Source organism: Molossus molossus, unplaced genomic scaffold (genome assembly GCF_014108415.1).
Source record: "Molossus molossus isolate mMolMol1 unplaced genomic scaffold, mMolMol1.p scaffold_m16_p_1, whole genome shotgun sequence".
NCBI lineage: Eukaryota > Metazoa > Chordata > Mammalia > Chiroptera > Molossidae > Molossus > Molossus molossus.
The window spans coordinates 90,068,752-90,092,274 of NW_023425344.1; the positions used below are offsets into that span (position 1 = coordinate 90,068,752).

Genomic DNA, 23,523 nt, shown 5'->3' on the forward strand with positions numbered 1-23,523 from the left:
CATGAAACTGGGCAGCGCAGTGGCGAGCAACCTGGAGGCTATGCTGTTTGGACTTCATTCTGCATGGTGGAATCAATCACAGGTTTTAAGCCAGGGAACAGCTAGTGGATCCCTCTAGCTGGTGTGAAGGGGGCTGGGGGTGTCAGAAGACTGGAGGAGGTCAGTCTTGTAAGAGGAGACCATAGCTAAGTAGGACAATGGGAGGCTCAGGTGTCTTATGAAGGTAGAGGTAACAGGAGTGTTGATGGATTAGATATGGGGAGGAAGAAATGGGGAAGCAGGGATGGTTCAGCTGTTTTGAGTGGAGTAACTGGGTAGGTAAGTGGTAAAAGCTGAGATGGCGTTTTGTGCAGGAAACAAAGGGTCTTCCTCGAGTGTGGTAAGTCTGAGATCTTGACTAAACTCAGGTGCCCACATCATGCGGGCAGTCACACATACAAGCCTGGAGCCTGAGGGGCTGCATTCATGCTGGGCAGGGCAGGTTGGTGGCTATTTCCCCTTTTCTTTTTTATCCTCACCCGAGTGGGAGGGGGAGAGAGAGAGAAAAACATCGACGTGAAAGGGACACATCGAGTGGTTGCCACCCGCACAACCCAACCAGAGACGGGGACAAACTGCAACCAAGGTACGTGCCCTTAGCGAAAACCAAACCCGGGTCTCTCTGGACCGCAGGCCGACGCTCTAACCGCTGAGCCAAACCGGCCAGGGCTCTACCTCCCCTTTTCTAAGAGTGAGTCCCAACCTGTCCAAGCTGTGGAGCCTCCCTGGCCCTAACCCAGACCTAAATGGTCTGAAAGGAATCACTGGTTCAAGAATAGACGCAGGCCCCCATTCTGGCCAATGAGATGTGAAATTTACTGCCAGTTTGATATAATTCCTAAATGCCACACATAAACTCCTTTTCCTCCCCCTAGATATTCACATGGCTCCTGTAGCATCCTGTTTGGAGGATGAAGCTGACCTTGAGAGGGGAGGACAGAGACACGGAAAGGGCACTGGTTCCTGGAGACATCCTGAGCTTCCTCTTCAGGGACATAATTTATTGTTGCTGATCCCCAGATGGGCTTGAATTTCAGGTGCTATGGAATCACCCATATTTCAATAAAGTGTAGAGTTATGAACCTGCAGGAAACTGCCCTATAAGAAGGTACAGATATAGACAAGAGGACATGCCTACCTGCTGGCCCAAAGATAAAAAGCACAGGTGATGAACTGTGTGACCCCCCCCCCAATCCCTAGTCCCCTACAAAAGACCTAGACCAGCCTATGCACACGTGTGCGCAACTGCACCTGAATCCACATCAGCCAAATCCCCATGTATAACTGTCATTTTAAGCCACTGAGTTTTGGGGTGGCTGTGCAGAAATAGCAATTATTATATCACCCTATTTCTTCCCAAATTTCCTAGGCCTGTGCTGCACGTGGAGAATACGTACTCAATAAATATTTCATTAATTTGACAAATATTTATTGAGCATCTACTATGTCACAGTGTACAAAGAACAAGGGATACAGTGATGATCCAGATGGGCCTAATTCCCGCCTTCATGGTGCACATTTCGTTATCGTTGTGATGAGTTCTACAAAGGAAATTCTTAGGATTTCCAGAATGATGGGTGAATGGCATTCTATGGTGTCAGCAAGGAAACAGAACATAGAGTAAGAGGCAAATAAAGATGCATATGTGGGAACTCTGTAACAAGAGTTGCTTAACACATCAGTGGAGAAATAAGGAACTAATTAGTGATACAGGAAAAAGAAACTTTCCATATGATGGAAAAGTCAAATTGAGTTTTTACCTCAGACCATACACACACATACAGATCAATGAACTCCAGATGGACTGCAGATATACATACATACATACATACATACATACATACATACATACAAAGAAATTATGACTCTGGAGTAGGGAAACACTTCATAAAAAACACGAAGACGCTAGAATCTAAAGGAGAAGACTGATAAGTTTTACATGATAATTAAAAACTGTAAGATAAGAAATACTCTAAATAAAGTTAAAGACAATTGGTAGAGATTGAGAAAATTTTTGTAACACATATAACAAAGAAGTAATAGCCAGAACAGATAAATACCAAGTCAGTAAGAAAAAGATAATATAGTAGAAAAATGGAAAAAGATATGAACAGGCAATTCATAAAAAAAATGGGTCCATTAACATCTAATCAGACTGTCCACTAAATAATATACTAAGAAGTTTTATCCACCTTCAGCTTTTTAATAGTGTTGGCATACCATTGTTTAAGGATAGATCAATTACTTTGTTTTTGAGGCTCACGTATGGTCTGAAAACTGTATGACCCCAACATCTAAATTACTTTAGAGAAACACTTCATGAAATCATGGCTTTTTAACACAAGAAACAAAAGATCCTGGCATAGGACTATTTGCTTTTGTGGTAAATTTTGGGTTTAATGAACAGTTTCCTCATGAATACTTTATTTTAATACTCGCTCTGAATACCTTAAAACATTAAGCCGACTGGGAAGAGCCTTCATGTTGCAGGTAACTCACATGTGTGCTAAGAAGTCTTTATAATTCAAACACAAGTTGGAGGAAACTCGTATTTCATTCTCAAGTACACAGATGGGAATACACAAAAAGTTATTTTTAAAAAGGTACATTCTTAAAGAATATTTTAATTTAAAAAAAAAAAATCAAAAGAAAAACTGAACAGTGCCTAAATCTTTATTTTTCATAACCTACATTTTTTTCAAATTAGACAGTTTTACACTGAATGACACAAAAGGAAACTTAAATTACCAATAGTTACACGTAAGCTTGATTCCAGTCTTAATGAAAAGAATAGAACAAAAACAAAAACCCTCCAGAAAGCTTCCACATTACACTCCCATTTTATGAACTGGCAGCTGTTGGCTCTCCTTCAGTCTTCGATTGTCTGCTGCTTTCTGTGTAACCCCTACCGAGAGCTCACACCCTCCTCACCTGCTGACCTCGTGAGAAACATAACCTGCAGTGTTCCTGACTACAGCTAGTGATGCTGGTGATGAGACTACAGGAGGGCCTGATCAGAAACATCATGACACTAAGTCTTTAAGAAGCAACTACAATACTTGAAATTCATATCTGGAGAAACAGGGCCAGATTATTATTTTTCCAAAGTATCATTCATCATCATACAATTGTACAAATTAAAATGTCATTTGTGATCGCTGTATCTCTGATTCTGCACCTCAAAATATTGCTGGGGAAAAACAAGGAGTTACATTTTTTTTAAATGTACAAGCCATATACTACTAGCTGTGTGACAGCTGCCATCTGCATCACAGCTTCCTGTTGTGGCAAACTCCCATTCTTTTCTGTGAGTAGGAAATCTCAAGAATACTATCAGAAAGGTGGTTTCTAGACATTGTACATACAGCTATTTGGCATATCATCTTTGCTTAATTAAAAAGGATGTTATAAAAATCCGTCAGAGCAACCTTTCAACTCTTGATACCACAGACTGTGGCTGTGGTGTAGTCGCTGCAGTGCACGCCTCACCACACCCAGTGACTGGCCTGCTGCAGTCAGGACCACCTTCATCCTGAGCTCTGCACCCACCAGCTATAGCAGAGAGCTCCAGCAGGCTCCACCTCAGAGAAAGAAAGGCTGTCATTATATGATCCAGGGATGACCCTGGCTCCCTCCTCCAGCAAAAACCATAACACTAAGGAATTCCTAAGCTTGGAGCTTGCCTTTCCAAATCTCTTTATAGGACTCATTAGTTTGGGCCTAAGAGGTCACTTATTTTTATTTTTCATCAGCTATCTGACAACCACAAAGAAACAATTTCCATGTTCCTTTTACAGGCATTTGCATAATATTAGCACTGTGGTGTACTTCTAGGTGTATAAATGATGCTGGTTGCTCTGAGGAGGGTGCCATCTTCCAGCAAGGTAAATCATGCTGGGCTATTTGTGATTTTCAGTAGTAGATTATTTTTCACTTCCCTTGAAGATACTGCCAGTTTCCGCTTTCTACATTACACTTCAAAAACCCTTTCACACCAGCTATGATTAGCACATATTTACATACTTTTAGGAAGAGCATGGACACATCCAAAGGCTTTCATGAGACTGTCCACATCCCTTTGCAGTAGCAGAGAGGCAGAATCAGCTCAACACACCAGTTTAAGAGGGAAGAAAAACCTCAACAATTTAAAATAATATTCAAAACCACAACATTTAGTTTATCTACATCCAGCTCAATAGCAACATTTATAATATATCAATAATTTGTATCAGATTTTTCTCTTTAGGGTACCTTTTTAATATGTTCTGATTATTTACAACTGTACAAGCAAAGCACACACTCCCAAGTGCACATATTTAATACAGTATCGACTATTTGCATTTACAGGATTTTCAACAATCTGAAAAAGATCAACTGTGTAAGATCTTGAAGGTATATTACAAACATGACGGCTAGTTCTCGCACTCCAGTACACTTACTCAGTAAAACTAGCGCCAGTAGATCCCACATCACTGAGTAACTGCGATCCACTCACGCCAACCCAGGGGCCGGTCTCCAGGAACTCTACGCTGTCTTATACAAAAGTTAAGGCAAAGTCATTTTCAAGTTTAAATAAAATTCAAGTCTTTAAATATTGGATGGAAATAATTTTTTAAAAAAACCCTCAGTCTTGTTAAATAATATTTTGTGGAATAAACTTGTATGGTTACAGTTAGCAGGAAATACTCTTATTTTAATGTCTGCTGCTTAGAATACTTAAAGAAAAAATTTAGGCATTTTAAAAGAAAATAATTTATATTTAACTTTATTATAAACTGCTAGCTTAGTGCATGCGGGTTCAGAGTGCAGCACTTCCAGAAGGGAATCAGGTGAGACCCTCATCTTGGAGGTAAAGTGAGCGGGAATTCTTATCCTCCACCACCGGGCACCACAAACACATTCTCCCACGATTAAGTAACGTCCAGTCCGTGTGCCGATGTGGAGGTACAGGGAGCCGCCCATGGAAGCCAGCTGGCTAACGTATGGGAGACTCCGGAGCCACATGGGCTCCCAGCCTTCCCACCAGCTCATGGGAACAAAACAACACTAGGGTACAATGTCATGGTAACATGTCAGTGGGCAACAAAGTTTATGTTTTCATTTAAGTTCTATTCACAATGTGCTTTGAATTTATCTTACATAACAGCCACTGAGACTAGAGTGAGGAGCTGGTTACTTGCTTACAGTGCATCAAAACTCAAAGTTTTAGGCTCTCAGGGGCTCTCTGCAGGTTCGTTCTGCCCAGTAAATAAAAAAATGGACTGTACTTTTTACAAAAAGCTAGTATCACTTGTTAGGATTCTGAATGAGTACACAGTCCAGGCCAGTGTGTGGTACCATCTGACCCATCTTTCCTCTAGGCTTCACCCACAGCATTGCCTCATGCCCTCAACCCACTGTCCTTAGCTTTGCCTATATCAGTCTAACATCCTTAGAAATATGCACTTGCTAACCAGTTATTTTAAAAAATAAAGTAGCACAATTCCGCTTAATTTAGAAAAACTCACTATTTATAGCTTGCATTCATAGCCACATGGAGGCTTAATAAAAAATTATCAATTTGTTACGATAAATGCATTTTTTCTATCCTGAAAAAAAATCAGACTTATGCATCACCTCCAGTTAAGCACCAACCTAAAATAAGGTTTATATTAATTAAATCCTGAAAAATAGATTTTTTTTCAAGAGGGGGGAACATCCGACTCAGAAGAAAAATAACTTGCAGGCATCTCACGGGCCTCGTCTACACTGCAAGCTCCTAACCAGCGGCTCATTCTCGGTACCGAGTGGGACAGTGCTTAGTTGTGGTGACCTCAGTTCCTCACAGCCCTCCCTGACCTCGGTGCTCACTGAGGGGACCTGGGAGGGGAGCTCTGTTCTCTGTGTGATCGCTTTCCTGCAGGCGGGGGTGAGGGCCGGCGGCCTGGTGGCCTCCTCTGGTCCCTGGGTGGTCCTGCGTTGGACTTGGGGGCAGGGAGCTCTCTCTCCGTAAGCTTCTTTTCTTCCTTCCCACAACCAACAGCATTTGGCTTTTGTTCTTTTGGGGGTGGCAATGGGGAGGACGAAGGCTCTCTACTTGTCCTCTGGCAAATCTCGGCGTAGCTGGGTTTTCGCAGTTCCTGGGAAAAGACACAGCTCTGGGATTACAAGGACAACATGAAGTCTCCAGGGGTAACAGGTAAAAATACTGTTCTCTTAAAGTAAAAAACCTTTTCAACTATAACCAAATTCCCACATTCAAAATTATTTTTATTTTTAAAGACTCCATAAATTTCAACAATATAGTTAGTTTCCCCAGCAGCACAACTGTTCCTCCAAGAAACTCTAGAAATACCTTGTAAAAATGGGTAAAACTAGGAAAGGCACTGATGTGTAAAGGGCTGATTGAACTTCCAACTTGAAGCATTCTTGAGCCACATGCCCCATGAAGACAGGAGCAGCACCAACTTTCTCTGCCCCTGCTTCCTCCAAACATACCACCACGCAGCATAGTGCAGCCCAGCTTGAATGAACTTCAAAATCATCTTTAAAATTTTCTGCATTCATTCTAACTACAGAGGGCTGGTGGTATGGGTTCAGGAAGGGAAGACAGTTAAAAACTTTGGAAAAAAGTTGGAAGGGTTTTCAGGTAAGTGGAAGTGTTAAGGCTAATTGACAAGAGAACAAGCTAAAACTATTTGACCTCTATAAATCATTTGTTAAAAATCATTTTAACCTAAAATTTTTTTCTTTAAAGAGTCAAACTAGTACACTGTAAAGGTTTAACTCCTCAATCTAAATGACAAAAGCTCACCAAGATCAAAATGAAGAAACATAAATCAGAACAGAATAGGATGGCTCCACCTTGAGGGAAGGGAACAAGGGGCAAGCAGGGGGTGGTGGGCAGAGCTCGGTGCCTCCATGTTCTCAGTACCTATGAGTAACAGCCATGCTCAGAATAAGCATGTATCCTACTGGGAACAGGAGCCGGCATCTTGTGACTACTCAAAAGGACAACCTCGCTCAACTGACACTGAAATAGAGAGGCCAAGGCAGTGGGGACAAGAACCAAACAGCAGAAATCATTAGCACATAACCAAGATATCTGCACAGGAAGCACACCGCACACAGCAGTAAAAGCCCATTAAATTCAGGCTGTGCTGACAATGAGCTGATTTCCTCCCGCCATGTGCCCCTGGCACCTACCGTTGTGGTGCCGTTCACCTGCACCGATTTACTGGCAGTGGTGGAAGTAAGTCTGTCTGCACTTGGGGCTTCCCTTGGCTTCTCCACCACCTTGGGGTCCCTGTGAAAAGGCCACCCAACACGTGAGTCCCACATAACAGCAATCCCAGTGGGTCAGGAAGAGGCAGCAGAATGGTACTTACTCAGGCAGGTGGGCGGGGGAAGGGGTGCGCTCATGGGCCACGGACAGGGTGCAGGGAGCTGGCCCAGGGGGTTCTCTGGGGGTCGCTGCAGGAAGAGTGCTCACGCCCGAGTCTGCGCTAAGGCTCTGAAAACCATTGGAGTCAGAGTTTACAGTCAGAAAGAGAAGCATAGGTCACATGTCTCACAATAATCAACAATACACTAACTGGGGAACCAGCCCAAATGACTCAGAAGGCGGCCTGCCTTCCTCCTGTGGCACCAGGTGGGTGCTGTCATGTTTTGTGGGCAGCCAGAAAAGGAAACAGAGACCAAGTCTGTCCTCCCAGCAACTCAGTCATAGTCTTGGAATCTCTTCTGTGCTTCTACCATATTATCTGCAAGCTTGTTTTCCCAAATGAACAAATATCAAAAACACCTGTTCATCTGCAACATTTCTGGTTCCTAGCACATCCTGGTATGTAACACATACAGTTATCTATTAAATGTGGAATTCCTGGCATAATTCAATGAAACCAACAAAAACCAAAAACGCCAACACCTCTATATCAACATAATTTGGAGTGGTCTGAAGTGAGTGGCAGGTGCTAACCATTATCCCCAACTGAATTCACAAACAATCCCAAGAAGTGATGTGTTAACTCTCCCAATTTAACAGGGGAAGAAACTGAACTCAGAACTTTTAAGTTATTCAGCCACAATCAAGAGGCAAAGACCTGACACCAGACATTCTTACTCCAGCCATTACCACCACCCACACCCTGTGCACAGTGACAGCTCATACACATCGTCTTCTTTATGATATGTAATTAATAAGAAAGGCAGGAGAGTAAATAACTGGAAGTGAGATTAAGTGTAAAAAGACATTTCTTAAAATTTTACTTTTCAAAGCAGACAAAAGGTCCAGAGTAAACTGAACAGAAAAGTGCTGAGGGAGATGAATGGAACAGCACAATCTATACCCCTCTGCCCCCTGCAGGGGTGACCAGAGATGTGTGGCCTCCCCAAGAACCATTGATCTTTTACAACTCTGTGATCAAGGTTAGTAAAGATGTGGGAAGGGAAAATGCCTCCTTTTTGGAAAAGTGCAGTTACCCAGGATCTGTTTGATCCTGACATGCTGGAACGTGAGGAGTCAGGGCGTGACTAGCACCTCAAGTCTCTAAGGTCTCCCTCCGGACCCTGCACAGCTACTAAGTCCCCTCCCTGCCAGGTCCAAAACTCAAGTGCTGTGGAGACAGATAAAGCTATTGTAGATGCACACCCAAGAAGCAGGGACATAGGCTCTCACCTGGCCATGAAATCAGGTTTTGACATTTTTTTGATTAATCTTCACCTGAGGATATTTTTTCCATTTTTTATTTTTTTTTTAGAGAGAGTGAAAGGGAGGGGGAGTAGAGAGAGGGGAAGAGAAGAGGAGAGGGGACAGGGGGTGGGGGAGAGAAACATCAACGTGAGAGACACATTGATTAGTTGCTTCCCACACGCTCCCTGACTGGGGTCAGGGATCAAACCTGTAACCCAGGTATGTGCCCTTGACCCAGAATCAAACCCGTGGCCCTTTGGTACACGGGCTGATGCTCTAATCGCTAAGCCACCCTGGTCAGGGCAGGCTCTGACTTTTTAAAAGTAGCAATTCTTTCTTCCAAAGAAATTTTACACAGAAACTCAAATATAAGAAGTGGTAGTAGAGCCCTACCAGTGTGACTCAGTAGACTGAGCATCGTCCCATGGACTGAGACATCCCAGTTCGATCCCCAGTCAGGGCACATGCCCAGGTTGTGGGCTCGATCCCCAGTGAGGGGGGCATGCAGGAGGCAGCTAATGGATGTTTCTTTCTCACATCAATGTTTCTATCTCTCTCTCCCTTCTTCTCTCTCTAAATAATCAATAAAAACATTAAAAACAAAAAAAAGGTAGTAGTAGATATAGGCCAGCTTATTCTGCCTACTACTGAGGGGAGTAAAGTTAATGTGAAAACAAGAACTCACAATCATTAAAATGTACTTCGTTCTATGAGGCACTTAGAAATTACTGTTTAAAAGTTTAGAATAATGCACAAAACATGACAACTTTAATATGTGATTGTTTTATTATTGCCTCGAAGGTTAAAATCAGCAGCAGTGACCACATACCAGCATAAAGAGGATTGAAAACTGGCTATAAATCCCATGTAAGCCTCAGCTTGGTGACTAAGGGGCTTCATGGTGGCCCTAAGTATGGACAGTCTGTATGCAGCCTTCCCTAATCCAGAGGCCAGGAGGTTCTGATTCCTGACTTCTGGGGGTGGCAGGGAGTGAATTTCCATTGGACACAGAGGCATTACTTCTGGTAGCCGCACAATCTCTCTGTACCTCATTAACTATAGCAGATCTCAGAGGAGCACTGGAATCCCCAGGGACTTTAGTAACTCAAGCTGATTCCTGGGACCATAATCACGGAGGCGTGAAAGTAGCTAGTCTGGAGCCTACAGAGCTCACCAAAAGCCACTAGTATTAAAGTTATTTCAAGCTTCTTGTTATTCATGCAGTTTACCAAAAATTATATTACTTCTGGTATAATTCAGGTTTTTCTTTTTTATTCTTCTGACTTGTAAAATAAAAGCAGGTCCTGAATAGCAACAATAAAAATGCTATCTGAGCCCAGCTGGCGTGGCTCAGTGGATTGAGCATGTCCCATGGACTGACTGAGAGGTCCCAGTTCAATTTCGGTCAGGGCACATGCCCAGGTTTCAGGCTCAATCCCCAGTGTGGGGCATGCAGGAGGCAGCCGATCGATATTTCTCTCTCACAGTGGTGTTTTTTTCTCTCTCTCAAAAAACATCAATAAACACATATTTTTAAAAAATGCAATCTGAGTTTCTCTGGGTGAGAGAAAGCATCTGTACTACATGCCACGTCACAGGCTTCTCCTCTGAACCTTGCCATACTGGAACTAAAAGGCTCCAGTCCTGGGTTCAACTCAGATCCTACCACTCAAAATCAGAACCTGGCAGGAAGTCAGTGCTCAGTAAATGTTAGCAACCATTAGGCTTGTGACATGTATCTTACCCTTTCCTTTGATCCTAGTAGCAAGCTAGACAGCCTGTTGTCAAACAAGTCATCAGTCTTCAAGTGGCCTGCTGCCCCAGGCAGCGGGGGGAAGTTAGACAGCCCCAATTCGAAGCTCGGGGATGGGGGTTTTGGTGGCGTTGGAGATTGGGTCTGACTCCTCTGAAAGAGAACAATACCACAAAGTCGCACAAGTGTAGACAGTATGGTACTAAGAAACACAGCAGAAGAGTAAGGCAATAATCTGTTCTCTAATTTTTTTATTTCCACAGCTGTCTGGAAAAACAAACAATCTGACCACAACAACACTTTGTCACCCAATCAAAGATCACTTAGTAGGTCAAAAGTCACTTAGTAGGCAACTTCCATCATCAAGAGCAGGGCTGTACAACTGAGCCCTCAAGGCTGCTGCTGGGCACAATCCCACACGCTGTGCGGAGCTGCTTCTCTATGACCAAGGCCCTGTGGCTCCTGGTATGGTTAGCTGACAAAGACTAGCTGGACACAAGTAAGCAGCAAAGTGATAGCTATGGACAAGGAAGACGCTATAGAACAACTGAATCCAACTGTCAAAAATCAGAGTAGCCCAAGTCTAGACATTAACCTATTCATTTCCAGACAAACTTTGTGTCATTATAAAATAGTGTGGAGCCCTGGCTAGTTTGGCTCGGCGATTGGAGCGTCGGCCTGCGGACCAGAGAGTCCCAGGTTTGGTTCCCGCTAGGGACACATACCAAAATAAACTGAACTAAACTAAACTAAACTAGTGTGGAATCTAAGTCATAAAGAAAACAGTAAAAGAAAATAAACCAAAGAAGGTCACTCTTCCAACTCTCTACAACTTATGTATGCAATTTTATATATTTCCACTGGGGGAAAAATGGTTTAACCAAAAAAATAGGGGGGGGGGGGGGGGTGTTCAGCTATCTGCAAATTAACTTACAGAAACACTACATAAATTTAAATTACTATGTAAAAACATGGTATTAGATAAGAAATTATTACATTCCTGACTTCAAGAAAGTAAACTCAGCAGAATAACATCTAAGTGTAAATCATAAGCCCCACATCTCAGAAAAAGGGCAGTGATATAATTTTATTGAAAAACTATAATCAACCTATTTCAATAAGCGAGAAGTCATTTTGTAGGAAGTTCAGGTCCTTGGCTAAATGCAATAAGGAACAGAAAGGGGAAATGAAGTTTCTACTTAGGTAGTATTATTGTTTAATGTTAGCCTCTTTGAGTGGACGCAATGCACTCATGGGGCTCACTTAACTTGGAAGGGCAGAAACTTCCCAGAAACTTATACCAACAGGAAGATCATTCCCTCCAGAAGTAGAATCTGGAGAAAATCTGTTAGAACTCAAATGAGAGCAGGTTAAGGATGATATGGACCTGAGGTGGCATCAATCCTGTGCCTCCTCTGGGCAGCCTGCCAACCTCTTTCCTTCATTCTGGGGCAGGTGCTGAGTTGAGTCTCACTCTGCTCAGTCACGAGCCCTCAGAGTGCAGCTTGCACTTACTAACAGCAGGCATTATGATCTCTGTAACTCAGCAAACATAGAATGTTATGCATAGACACCATGCTCTCAAAGCAGTTTTCAGAGGTTTGATTTTATACATCTTCATGTTTTCAAAAGATAAGCATTTCTAAGGAGAAAGACGTCACAAAAATTTATTAAATCTCGATTTTTAGGGACAAAAAAGGCAAGCAACAACTGCCCAGATATAAGAGCTAAAAAATGATAGCAACCTGCAGATGAGGTTTGATCCTGAAGGCAGTGTTTAACATTTTTTAGGATCGGATGGGCTTTAGGTGAGGTATGAACGTTGCCCTGGTCCCATGGGCTTGGTTGGGCCAATGCTCACTCATTTGTTATGTCTCTAAGGTTTCTGAAGTCAGAATGTCCATGTCCCAGTGCAACAACAGGTGCACTTTCTCTTTTTTTTTGTTCTCACCCGAGGATATTTTTCCATTGATTTTTAAAGAGAGTGAGAGGGAGGGAGAGAGCAAGCGAGAGAGAAACATCGATGTGAGAGAGACCTCGAATGGCTGCCTCTCGCACAATCCCGACCAAGACCAGGGATCAAACCTGCAACCTAGGTACATTACCTTGACTGGAATCAAATCTGGGACCCTTCAGTCCACAGGTCAACACTCTAACCGCTGAGCCAAACCAGCCAGGACACAGGTGCACTCTCTTTAACACATTTTTGACCGCTCACGAGTTAACTCGTGTTTTCCTGCCCAAACGTTGTGGACTGCACACGAGTTAACTCGGGTTTGCACTTGCATTAGCTATTTCAGTTTTTGAAACTCAGGGTAATATACAATTATTGTATTTGTGACTCTTTGCCCTGAGGGTCGAAGTTCGAAAAACAGCACACCATTCTATATTCTTCAAGTAGCTAGGGAATGGATATCTGCTGGTTCAAATGAGTGCAGCTCAGAACCTAACGTGCAGCTTGCCCAAAAACGTGCAGTCCCTGATGTACGTCTTAGAGATTTCTATGCGGTACGCAATAAGTATAACTGTGTCACACACCTGAACTTCTAAGTGGTTCCCAAGTATGAACATATGAATCAGGAACGCGAAACAAAATGAAACAGAAATGGGAATGAGAAAAAATTTCACCCTTTTAGGTGATGAAGTCAGTGAGCAATGGGAGTAACTCATGTAAGATAACTAGGCTCTGAAGAGATTCAGATGGTAGTCTTCTTAGTCCAAACATTACAGAAATCATTCATTCCAACTAGAATCAGCCAATATAAACCGCCTTATCAAAGAGTTCACTAAACACTAGACTAGATCAACCAATAATACAGAATTATGAAGTTACAACTAATTTGTACTTTCTCAGGTCCAGACAAATAAAATACATTTTCTGCAATGGGAAAGCACATACTTGATGGCTCAGGGGGCTGGACCAAGAATTTTCTCATCTTTGCCAGTTCTCCAAGTATGAAATTTATTCTATACCTGCAAGTCCATGAAACATCCTTCATGTCTTCCCAAGTACTGCCAGAATGTTCTCTACCACTTTGTGTGGAAAAGCACCACAGCAGCTCTCATCAAAGCTCAGCAAAGAACTATGCATAAGTCAAACTGTCATCACCCAAGAAGACAAGACCCACCTCCCCCAACATGCCTACCACTCACATTAACCCACCACCATAAGTTACAGCTGAGGCAACAATGCCTTCTGCATAGTGGGCATGAGGTTTTGAAGGAAAAAGACTGATGAAGTATTTCCCACATGGGAAAAGTTTATTCTGCTTGCCAAACCTAATGAGCCCAGTTATTTTAAATTATATTGTGTGGTTAACCACACAGCAAAGACTCGTGCAGATACCTGTAGATCAACTACATCATGTGCATAGTATGTTCCTGGCTGTACCTACTGCACAACTAATGCACACATGGCACCATGGGCACCATGCAATACACCTCAGAAAACTAGCCACCACCTTCTCCCCATTAGAGCATCAAAAATATCCTCTATCGCGCTCAGCGGTTAGAGCTTCGGCCTGCCGTCCAGAGAGACCCGGGTTCAGTTCCCGCTACAAGCATGTACCTCGGTTGTGGCTTGTCCCTGGCCTTGGTTAATTGTACGGGTGGCAGCCACTCAATATGTAACTTTCATGTCAATGCTTCTCTCTCTCTCTCTCTTCCTCTCTCCCTCCCACTCTATCTGAACAAAAGATGGGAAAGTGTCCTCAAGTGAGGATAAAAAAATATATATATATATCAGCTATCACTTAATGTGTATCACATTAAAAGAAAATTTCTTTTAAAATACTCCTATGACACTTAACCTTTATTCATTTAATTATAATTACACAGCTCATGCTTGCTTAATATACATTGGATTTAAATGTCTTACAAAAATGACACAAGCTTAATGTACTCACTGTAAACTTCTCCTCCCTTTTCTTCCGGTAACCAAAAGAATTTTTCCTAGAGGAGAGGAAAGCAAAAGTCTGTTAATTTCCCTCCCACTTGGAACTTTTTTGTTGTTGACACTATTACACAGGACCCCTCCATTTCCACCGCTTGCCCACCTCAACTCAGCTCTCCGCTGGCCTTCACCACATTGTTTTCTGTGTCCATGGGCTATGCATATATGTTCTTTGGCTAATGTATTTTCCTTCTTTTATTCAGTTCCCCCCACTCCACTCCCTTTTGACAACTGTCTGTCTGTTCCATGTATCCATGCCTCTGGTTCTATTTTGTTCATCAGTTTATTTTGTTCATTAGATTCCACATATTAGCAAGATTATATAGTATTTCTCTTTCTCTGACTGACTTATTTTGCTTAGCAAAATAGTCTCCAGGTCCATCCATGCTGTCACAAAGGGTAAGAGATCCTTCTTTTTTATGGCCACATAGTATTCCACTGTGTAAATGTACCACAGCTTTTTTATCCACTCATCTACTGATGGATACTTGGGCTGTTTCCAGTTCTTGGCTATTGTAAATAACACTGCTATGAACATAGGGGTGCATATATTCTTTCTGATTGATGTTTCAGGATTCTTAGGATATAGGCCCAGAAGTGGGATCACTGGTTCAGAAGGCAGTTCCATTTTTTATTTTTTGAAGAAATTTCACAGTGGTTGCATCATTCTGCATTCCCACCAACAGTGCACTAGGGTTCCCTTTTTACCACATGCTTGCCAGCACTTGTTATTTGTTGATTTATTGACAGTAGCCATTCTGGCAGGTGTGAGGTGATACTTTGATGTAGTTTTTTTTTTAATTGATTTTAGAGAGGGGTGGGAGAAATAAACAGACATCGATGCGAGAACAGAACATCCTATCAGGGCTACCCACTGCATGCCCCCTACCAGGGATTTAGTCTACAACTTGGGCATGTGCCTCAATCAGAAATAGAACTGACAACCTTTCAGTGCACAGGATGACACTCAACCAACTGAGCCACACCAGCTGGGGGCTCATTGTAGTTTTAATTTGCATCTCTCTGACACTCCCACTTGGAACATTTTTCATTGGGCACATGTAAAATCACACATAATCTTTTTTAAAAATATTTTTTATTGATTTTTTTTTTTGAGAGAGAGAGAGAAGGGGAAAGGAAGAGAAAGATAGAAACACTGATAAGAGACTGGCCGCCTCCTGCGTGCCCCCCACTGGGGATCGGGCCCACAACCTGGGCATGTACCCTGACTGGGAATCGAACTGGCAACCTCTTGGTGTATGGGTCAACGCTCAAACACTGAGCCACACCAGCCGGACAGCACACATAATCTTTATGACTGTAATCTTTTACAATGACTTTTGATTCTAAATGTCAACCTTAAGAAGTATACACAAAACAAAAACTATATAGTAAAGGACTAAAAATGATGTCTAGATAGGTAAATACAAATATTGAAAGAATATTCCTAGTGGCTATTTCAAATTTTTGTTATGAAATGAATATTTGAACATCAATTCAAGTTGGAATGACAGGATGTGTAAAATCTGACACTGACCTACACAGGTGAACTGTTAGAGGATGGTGATAAAATGTACGAATTTATAATCAAAAGTACAAAACCCCAATAGCTGGTCAGCTCTCGCTGCCCTCCAACCCACCCCCCCAAGCCTTTAGAATGCCAAGTCAATGACCTCCCTTCACTAACAAACACACAAGCATTTCTAAACCTCAAGTAATGGCCCTACCCAGAGACTGGCAGCATGTACAGCATTCTAGACATCTACAACTCAAACCCAGACTCCACAGGCAGCAGAGCTGGGCCACGCAATGCAGCGCATAACCAGTGACCACAGCAGGCCCTGAAAATACTAAAACACTTTCACTGTCCTGGATGGGCTTTGTGGCCTAACAATTCACACATTATTCCAATTCATAATTTCATTTCTATTTACTTAACTCTTTGTCATTTCAATAAATAAATAAATGTGAAGGCTCCCTGGGGGCCTTGTATTATATAAGTTGGAAAGGAGTTTAAAAATAATCTTGACTAATTCCTTTATTATATAGAAAATCTGTAAGCAGCCTTGCATGAATGGCCTAATTAGAATAATGAGCTTAGAATCCTCAACTGTGCCAAGTAGGACATGCGTGGTGCCTCTGGTTCACCCCTCCAGAAGCACAGTGCAAACCTCTACAATTCTAGGGTAAAAACACAAACTCTGCTTCAGAATCAATTCCAGAAATAGCTCCTGGCTTTCAAATGGCTCCTAGTAGAACCTAAATGCCTGACTGTAGACATCAGTGACCACAGACTTGAGCCACCCATCATAACAGGACACTAAGCCATGGAGACAGGCACAAACAAAACATCAGCACCCACCAAAAACAGAAACAGCCATCAAAGCCAGGGCTCCAGTCCTGTGCATCACCCTCTTGCTCTCAATCCACACCTATAGCCTCATGGGGAGTCCCTCAGCACATAACACATAATATGTCTGACAGAGACAATGTAGGATGAGTTCCAGACCTGGATTATCAATGGCCATGCAGTGTCAGACTGCCTCAGCATTGCACCACAATCAGGAACACCTCCAAAAGCTAGGGTGCAGGGAGATCACCCCAGAGGGCAGAACTCCAAGCAAAATACTTATTATTCACTGTGTCTAGTTAAAGAAATAGAGGAAAGTACAGCTTTTACACTGGTTCTTGAAAAGGGGAGCTAAGGATCTGGCTGGATGACATACCCACAAAGACCAAGACTCAAAGTCTGGTGATAGAGGACCTTGGGGATCTTGTGGAAAGAACAGCATGAAGGCATCTGTGTTGAAGTCATCCACTTTAGAAAAGACCCCTGACAGCCAGGAGAAAAGAGGTGGTGACCAGCCAGCCTCTTCCTGGTCAACCCAGGTGCACAGTAGTCACACTTGGGCCCCCAGTGCTAAGACCAACTGTTTTATCACCACGTTAGTGGTGCTGGCACTGTCCTATCCTGGAGGAGGTCAGCACTTCTGCCCCATCAGCACCAGCCCGTGGACCTAAAGAAATACCGCCTTCACCCCATGGTACCCATGCCCAGAAGCCCATTTCACAACAACAGAAGTACTATGCGACCCACTCTGGGGAATAGACTGGCTGAGTGAAGATAGCTGCAAGGCTAGGGGCCAGCAGCACCCTCAGAGTAGGGCAAGGAGATGCAGCATATGTTTTGTACATGATCAGAACTTGAGCCATGGCAGCACATCACAGAGCACACCCAATATTCTACCAGTACAATTTCTGTTTCCTGTACCTATAACTTTGAATTCCAGTGGTTTGGCTGTCTTGATCCCCAGAGCAGAATGCTCTCACCAGGCAATATAACTGAGATAGTGTGTGCTCAGCTGTGGTTCTTCCTGCCACTGACCCTGATGGGGTGGCTGCTCTGCAGGCTGCTACTACAAAGGGGGTTGGAAAACCATGTGTGAAATTCTCTGGGGTGCCTCGCACTGTTCCTTAGGCCCAACACATTATGTTAATAACAAAATAAAAACCAGAAAAAGAGGAGTGCTGGTAGGGGCATAGCCACTGTGGCTCAGATTCTGCAGGTTCACCCTCCAGCTGAAGAGCCCTGAGCTCCCAAAGCCTTGTCTGGAGACAAAGGAAATATGATGAAGAAAGAAGGAGCCACCTATCAGTATTAACCAGGGCTTCCTGACCGGATTTTCCTTGTGTATCATGTACACTGCTTCATGTCAGCTCAATTCTTTTCTCTCCTGATGTCTTGCTAGTGGTAATCGCAGTCCTCAGGGTACAGACGATTTATGTGGGAGTCTCCATTTGTTGGGCAAAGGCATTAACTCATCACTGCTGTAGTTTGGAAGTTCAAGTGCTGTGGGAGGATTATACATATCCATGTGGCCAGGGTTGGGTAGCACTGGTCAACCAGATGCTTCTCAGCTTCAGGTGGACCCTTTACCCTCCCATGTAACGTTGGGCAGGTGTTCCCCAGGCCCTGTCTTTCCATTGCCAGGAGCTTTTCTCAACAGGAAATGCTAGAGAAAGATGGAGAAGTGACAGGAGGACCTGGGAACCTGTTTTCCTGGTAGCACTTTTCTGCACTGTTCCTCTAGCAGCAAAGCAGGTACAGCCCTTCCTTAGGGTCTGGCCTCAGTTCCACAAGTCCTGCTCTAAGCCTCTCAATCTGATAAACCCAAATGCTCCCAATGTCCCCCTGGCCCTATGGGTAGCAGCTGCTTCCTGAAGTCTGCATTTCTTCAGTGACCCCCCCTCTGCCTTTCAGCCCTCCAATACCTACTGAACCAACTTTATATCAAATTTATTGATGATATAAAGTCCCATGACAGTTCTCCTGAAGCATGCTGTCTTCAGCCATTCTAACTTTATCCTACAATCCCTCCAAGGCCTGGCCATGTAGATTAATCATCATGAATACAATGGACTGACTCTGGCCCCTCCCACCCCAAAACTACACTGGAAGCACATACTGAGTCAGTAAGAGGAACCAATGTTACTGGAATCTCTGCAAGTCAGACACTGTGCTATACATGTTGTATGAAACACTTAGAAATACATTCATCATCTAACATTTTAAAAGTACTTAAAAAGAAAACTTAGGCAGGCTGAGCTAGTTATCTGTCAGAGGGGATTTCCTTCCTGACAGCCCATATCGAATAAACCACTGACAGAACAAACTGGATAAAGCCAGCTTCAATCTGTCAACCCTGGGCAGGAGGGCAGTGACTGAACACAACACATGCTTAGGACTCACTCCCACCATTTTAATCTCACCTCTCTAATGGAGTACAAATAGCAGAAGGCAAGGCAGCAAGCAGCAGCAAAGAAAAGAGGAAAAGAGAGTGGACACAGCCCACTGTTATGACGTAGTAACGATCCAGATAATAACCACAGACATTGTGGGACCAACATTACCAGATGAACACCCAGGGAGAGAAATCTCTATATGTGATGTGACCAACAGGCAGCCACTTAACCATAACAACTTTTGTTTATAAATAAATTTACTACTAATGAAATTTAAACTCTTTGTCTGCCTGGCTACACAACTCATTATCTGTCTACTGTGTGATCCTGCTGGCTAGAAAAGGAGCAAAGCTGAAACAGAAGATGTGGACCCTCTCTACAGGTGGGGAATGGGAGGAGGCTAGAGACTCACAGATTACGGAGTCTGGTATCTATCCTGCTCAAACATCTCCACAAATAATGACTGTAATCTAACATGGTCCTATTCCATGCATAGTTCATATTACAACAAAGATCAGACCAGTTAACTCTCTACTATAAAAGTAACCCCTCTGAGTAACTACATAAAACTTTGATGGTTACAGCTTTCAATTTGATTTTCTGTGATGTATTTGAAAATGATTATAAAAAACATATTTCAATTAATGGAATTTAAAAATATTAATAGTTTATAAGTATACAGTATCCATCCAACCGCAATTCTGAGTAACTTACCTGCCTCTACCTAAGCCAGGAGAGGATTCGAGACTGCTCTGCTCCACCCGCCCGGTTCCTGCATCTCTCTTGGCATAAGCTGGAGGGTTCTGTATGCGGGTTCTAGGTTGGCCTGTCTGCCTTGTTTGTGGGCTCCGCACACCGTTAATTAACCGATCCGCGGTGAAGTTAAATATCGATGGACTTTCTAACAGCCCAGGTCCTCTATCTGCACTAGGAATGGCGTGACGCAGATGGGATTTACTAGGATTCCTGCAAATAAAATATTTGCAAAGGCTCAGTCATGAATGATCACAGCATGGTGAAATGAGCATGATCACACAGGAATGTCTAAGGTAAAATGTGTTATTTAGAAAAAATATTAAAATGTAAGAATAGTTATCACATGATATGTCTGATAGTGCTGAGAGTGCAACCCTGTGACTACAGTGTCAATTTCCAAATGAAAAGCAGGCACACAGAACTGCAAGCTGCCCCAGACTTTGTCTGAAGAGAACCCCTGTATGCAGGCACTAGAGCATCACTTTGGGTAATTCTATGCTTCAGGTAGTTTTATCTCAGATGAACATTACTAGTGGTCAAGTATATCATTAGCGATCGTTAGGAACAGCCTTTTTACTTAAGCAGGACTCATGCACATGGTGAGAACGACCAAGGTTTAACACATTTTGTTTTGCTTTGCTTTTAAAGCATATAGTATGGCAATGACCACTTATTACAAACTGGAAAAACGGCATGTTAGTCACTCACGAAACTTGCCTGCTTCTCGGAGGGTACTGTCTGAGTGAAGTCAGAGGAGATGCTGCAGGTTTGAAGGTTGGAGACGTAAATCCATTTATAAATCCAGTATTTGGAAATGGAGTTACCTAGATTCATTAAAAACAAACAAGTCAGCAAGCCATAACCAGATTTCAAGTTAGTTCACACTGCCTCTTATGGTAACCCAAATCATTTCTCGATGTGTCAAGGAGACTATGTTCCATTTTATTCTTAAAATATTCGTGGGTTTAGGAAGAGCATTGTATAAAATTACTGTTAATGGCCAAAAGTCTGGCTGGGGCTAAGACCTTTTCTAGGGCTGTTTCAGATGATCCTTCCAGCAAGCCTAAAGGAAGCGTTTTCCCACACATGGAAACTGACAAGAAATAGAAACTGACAAGAAGCCTGCTAAGACCTCACATGCTTGTCTAGAGAGTCCAAGAAGTGCTCAACCTAATGTACTGTAACACCACCTCCAGACTGATTAAGAAGTCAGCAATTCCTCCTTATTCCCAAAGACTTTAACATAATTCCTCAAAACCGGGGGGAGAGAAACAGACTTAAAATTTTGTTAGAACCCCCAATGTACTAATGAGGAACTGCACAATATGGGAGTTAGAGTCTTTAGAAATATGTCAATCACCCCAGAACTAGATTCTAACTATTGTTTTTCACAAGACCCATCAAAAGGAATCATTACATGTATGCGCTTTTACATGTAGAATTCTGGTATTTGACTAATTTTGCTCAAAAGATTAAAAATAAACTAGTTGCTAACACAATAATTTAATATAACTTGCTAAGAATTAATAAGCATCATCTCTTCACTTCTTCTAAAAACTGCAGTGTGTTTTACAGCAAGCAAAGAGCCTCACATAGTAGACCAGGAACCATCCCAAATGGCCGGACAACTGACCTAGGGTCCCAAAGCACCCTACTCTGGACAGAGATATGCATGACTAGAGAAACTAAAACAGCAACCTAATTCAAGAACTAAACAGCACAAGCACGGTATTGGCTTCTTTTGGAGAAATTATTCAACGTAAGAGTTTACAGACTTTTTCCTTTTATAATTCTCCCATGATATATTAACTATATGGCTATCAGTACACTTGTACAGAATGTAATAAATACTTCAAAAAAGTAGTACCTTTTCTTACCATTAGGATTCACTTAAAAGAGCCAGACACAACTTTGCATGTTAGCACTTGTCTGCTACCATCTTTCACTGAGTGGTTCTAGACTTGAGGAGCACTGCACCCATGAAGACGTCTCCTAATTTGTCTCTCTCCCCATCTGTCCTTCTCATGTCCCACACACCACAGATGCAGTCCACACACCTCAAGACACATTTAAGAACCTGTGCATATAGAGCTTACCAACCTCATCTACCCAGTCCCCATCTCAGCTATGCCTTAGCTCTGAAACATCTGCCACGTCACAACCACCCCAGGCACCTCAGTGCATGTCACGCACCTTCCTTTCCTTTCAGCCCTTCTGATACGCTCCACTTGGATGATGACATAATACCTGAGAAACCCCTAAGTATAAGTTTTACAGAATTCTGTCTATGAATTTTTGCAATAATCACTTGCTTGACATACTGGTCTTTTCCAGACTGTTCTTTTGTGGACATGTATCTTTACATTCTAGTGCATTACAGGCATCTGCCATCCATCTGAGTCAACGCTCCTTCTCTCAGGCTCACCCTTTTCAGTTACTACCCACTTTATACCCATTAATCAGTGGTAACAAGAGCCTCAGGTGACGTCCCCACATGATGGGGCCTGGCTCACATCCTTCATTACCCACACAGCTGATGAATCATCTCAACTTTACCTGATGTGGTACACAGCCATATCCTTGAAATTTTGAACTTGATTTTGACCACAACCTTCCACTCACTCTACCTTGCTTCTATTGCGATGGTTCCAACAAAATCTGCTAGCAACCCGATGCAAAATTCCCATCCAATCAATCCACCTCACCTCCCAGGCAGAAGCCAAATAACTACTTATTTTCCTGCTGTAGATTAGGCCTGACATGTCCACTGCATCAAACTCATGCCCAGGGCCTACTCTATCTTTCTAACATCTGCACCAACAGAGCTGGAGAAAAGGTCAGGATCTATTACAAATCTATGGATTCCAAGCACAGGCCTTAACGGAGGCCAAAACATGTAAAAATTAATCACATCAACCAACTATAGGGCTGGTGTGAGAAGTAAAGCTTATAAGACGGCATGTCTTCTACTTGTCCTCACCTGTTAGAAGCCTATGAGAACACTGTTCTCCTTAAAGACATCCCCCACCACCCTAACCCATGCTTACAGCTTCTGTGCTACCCACCCCGAGCCTGCATCACATTTGTTTTACTAAGGATACATTTTCTTACACTTAGGAAAGGAAATGCTAGACAGGAGGGCTGAGAGTACAATGTTTGAAGTACAGTGTTTTTTAATGCACGTGGCTCCTTATTTACCTCCCAATTAAATTTAAAACCCACTATAGAACCGTATGTGGTTCACTTATCAGACAAAGATCTTTATCCTTCAAAGCATCTAGTGCAGTGTCCACAATACAACTTTCTGTTACATAAGCAATAGGACAAGACAGGACTCACCAAGGGTGGATCGAGATAGCTGTGTGTTGTTGACCATGTCTGGGGAGCAATCAGGCTATACAGAGGGAACTGCTGCTGGGGGCTGTAGATGGGAGGTAAGTAAAAGGATGCTGTGTAACGGTGCTGCGTGTAAAGACTCATATCCAGGGGCCTAAATCCATTCTTTGGCAAAAATGTGTTTATAGCTATTGCCTTTGCTTTAATCCGTGCCTGTGTAAAAATATAGTAAGTGTATATTAGAATACTTCAGAATATTGATTTACAAATAAA

General features: G+C 42.8%; 1 protein-coding gene across 1 annotated transcript in view; it reads right to left on the reverse strand.

Annotated features, from left to right (window-relative positions):
* Positions 1–2,706: 2,706 nt before the first annotated feature.
* The window catches only part of LOC118623913 (la-related protein 4B-like), a 64,287-nt gene continuing 43,470 nt past the window's right edge, over positions 2,707–23,523 (reverse strand). Inside the window, exons 11-18 of the mRNA XM_036251735.1 lie at positions 23,254–23,463; positions 20,632–20,738; positions 19,873–20,124; positions 14,369–14,414; positions 10,455–10,616; positions 7,407–7,531; positions 7,225–7,324; positions 2,707–6,158 (exon numbers count right to left, since the gene is read on the reverse strand). Coding sequence (XP_036107628.1) covers positions 5,886–6,158; positions 7,225–7,324; positions 7,407–7,531; positions 10,455–10,616; positions 14,369–14,414; positions 19,873–20,124; positions 20,632–20,738; positions 23,254–23,463 — 1,275 coding nt within the window. The 3' untranslated portion in view covers positions 2,707–5,885. The remainder of the gene's footprint in view (positions 6,159–7,224; positions 7,325–7,406; positions 7,532–10,454; positions 10,617–14,368; positions 14,415–19,872; positions 20,125–20,631; positions 20,739–23,253; positions 23,464–23,523) is intronic.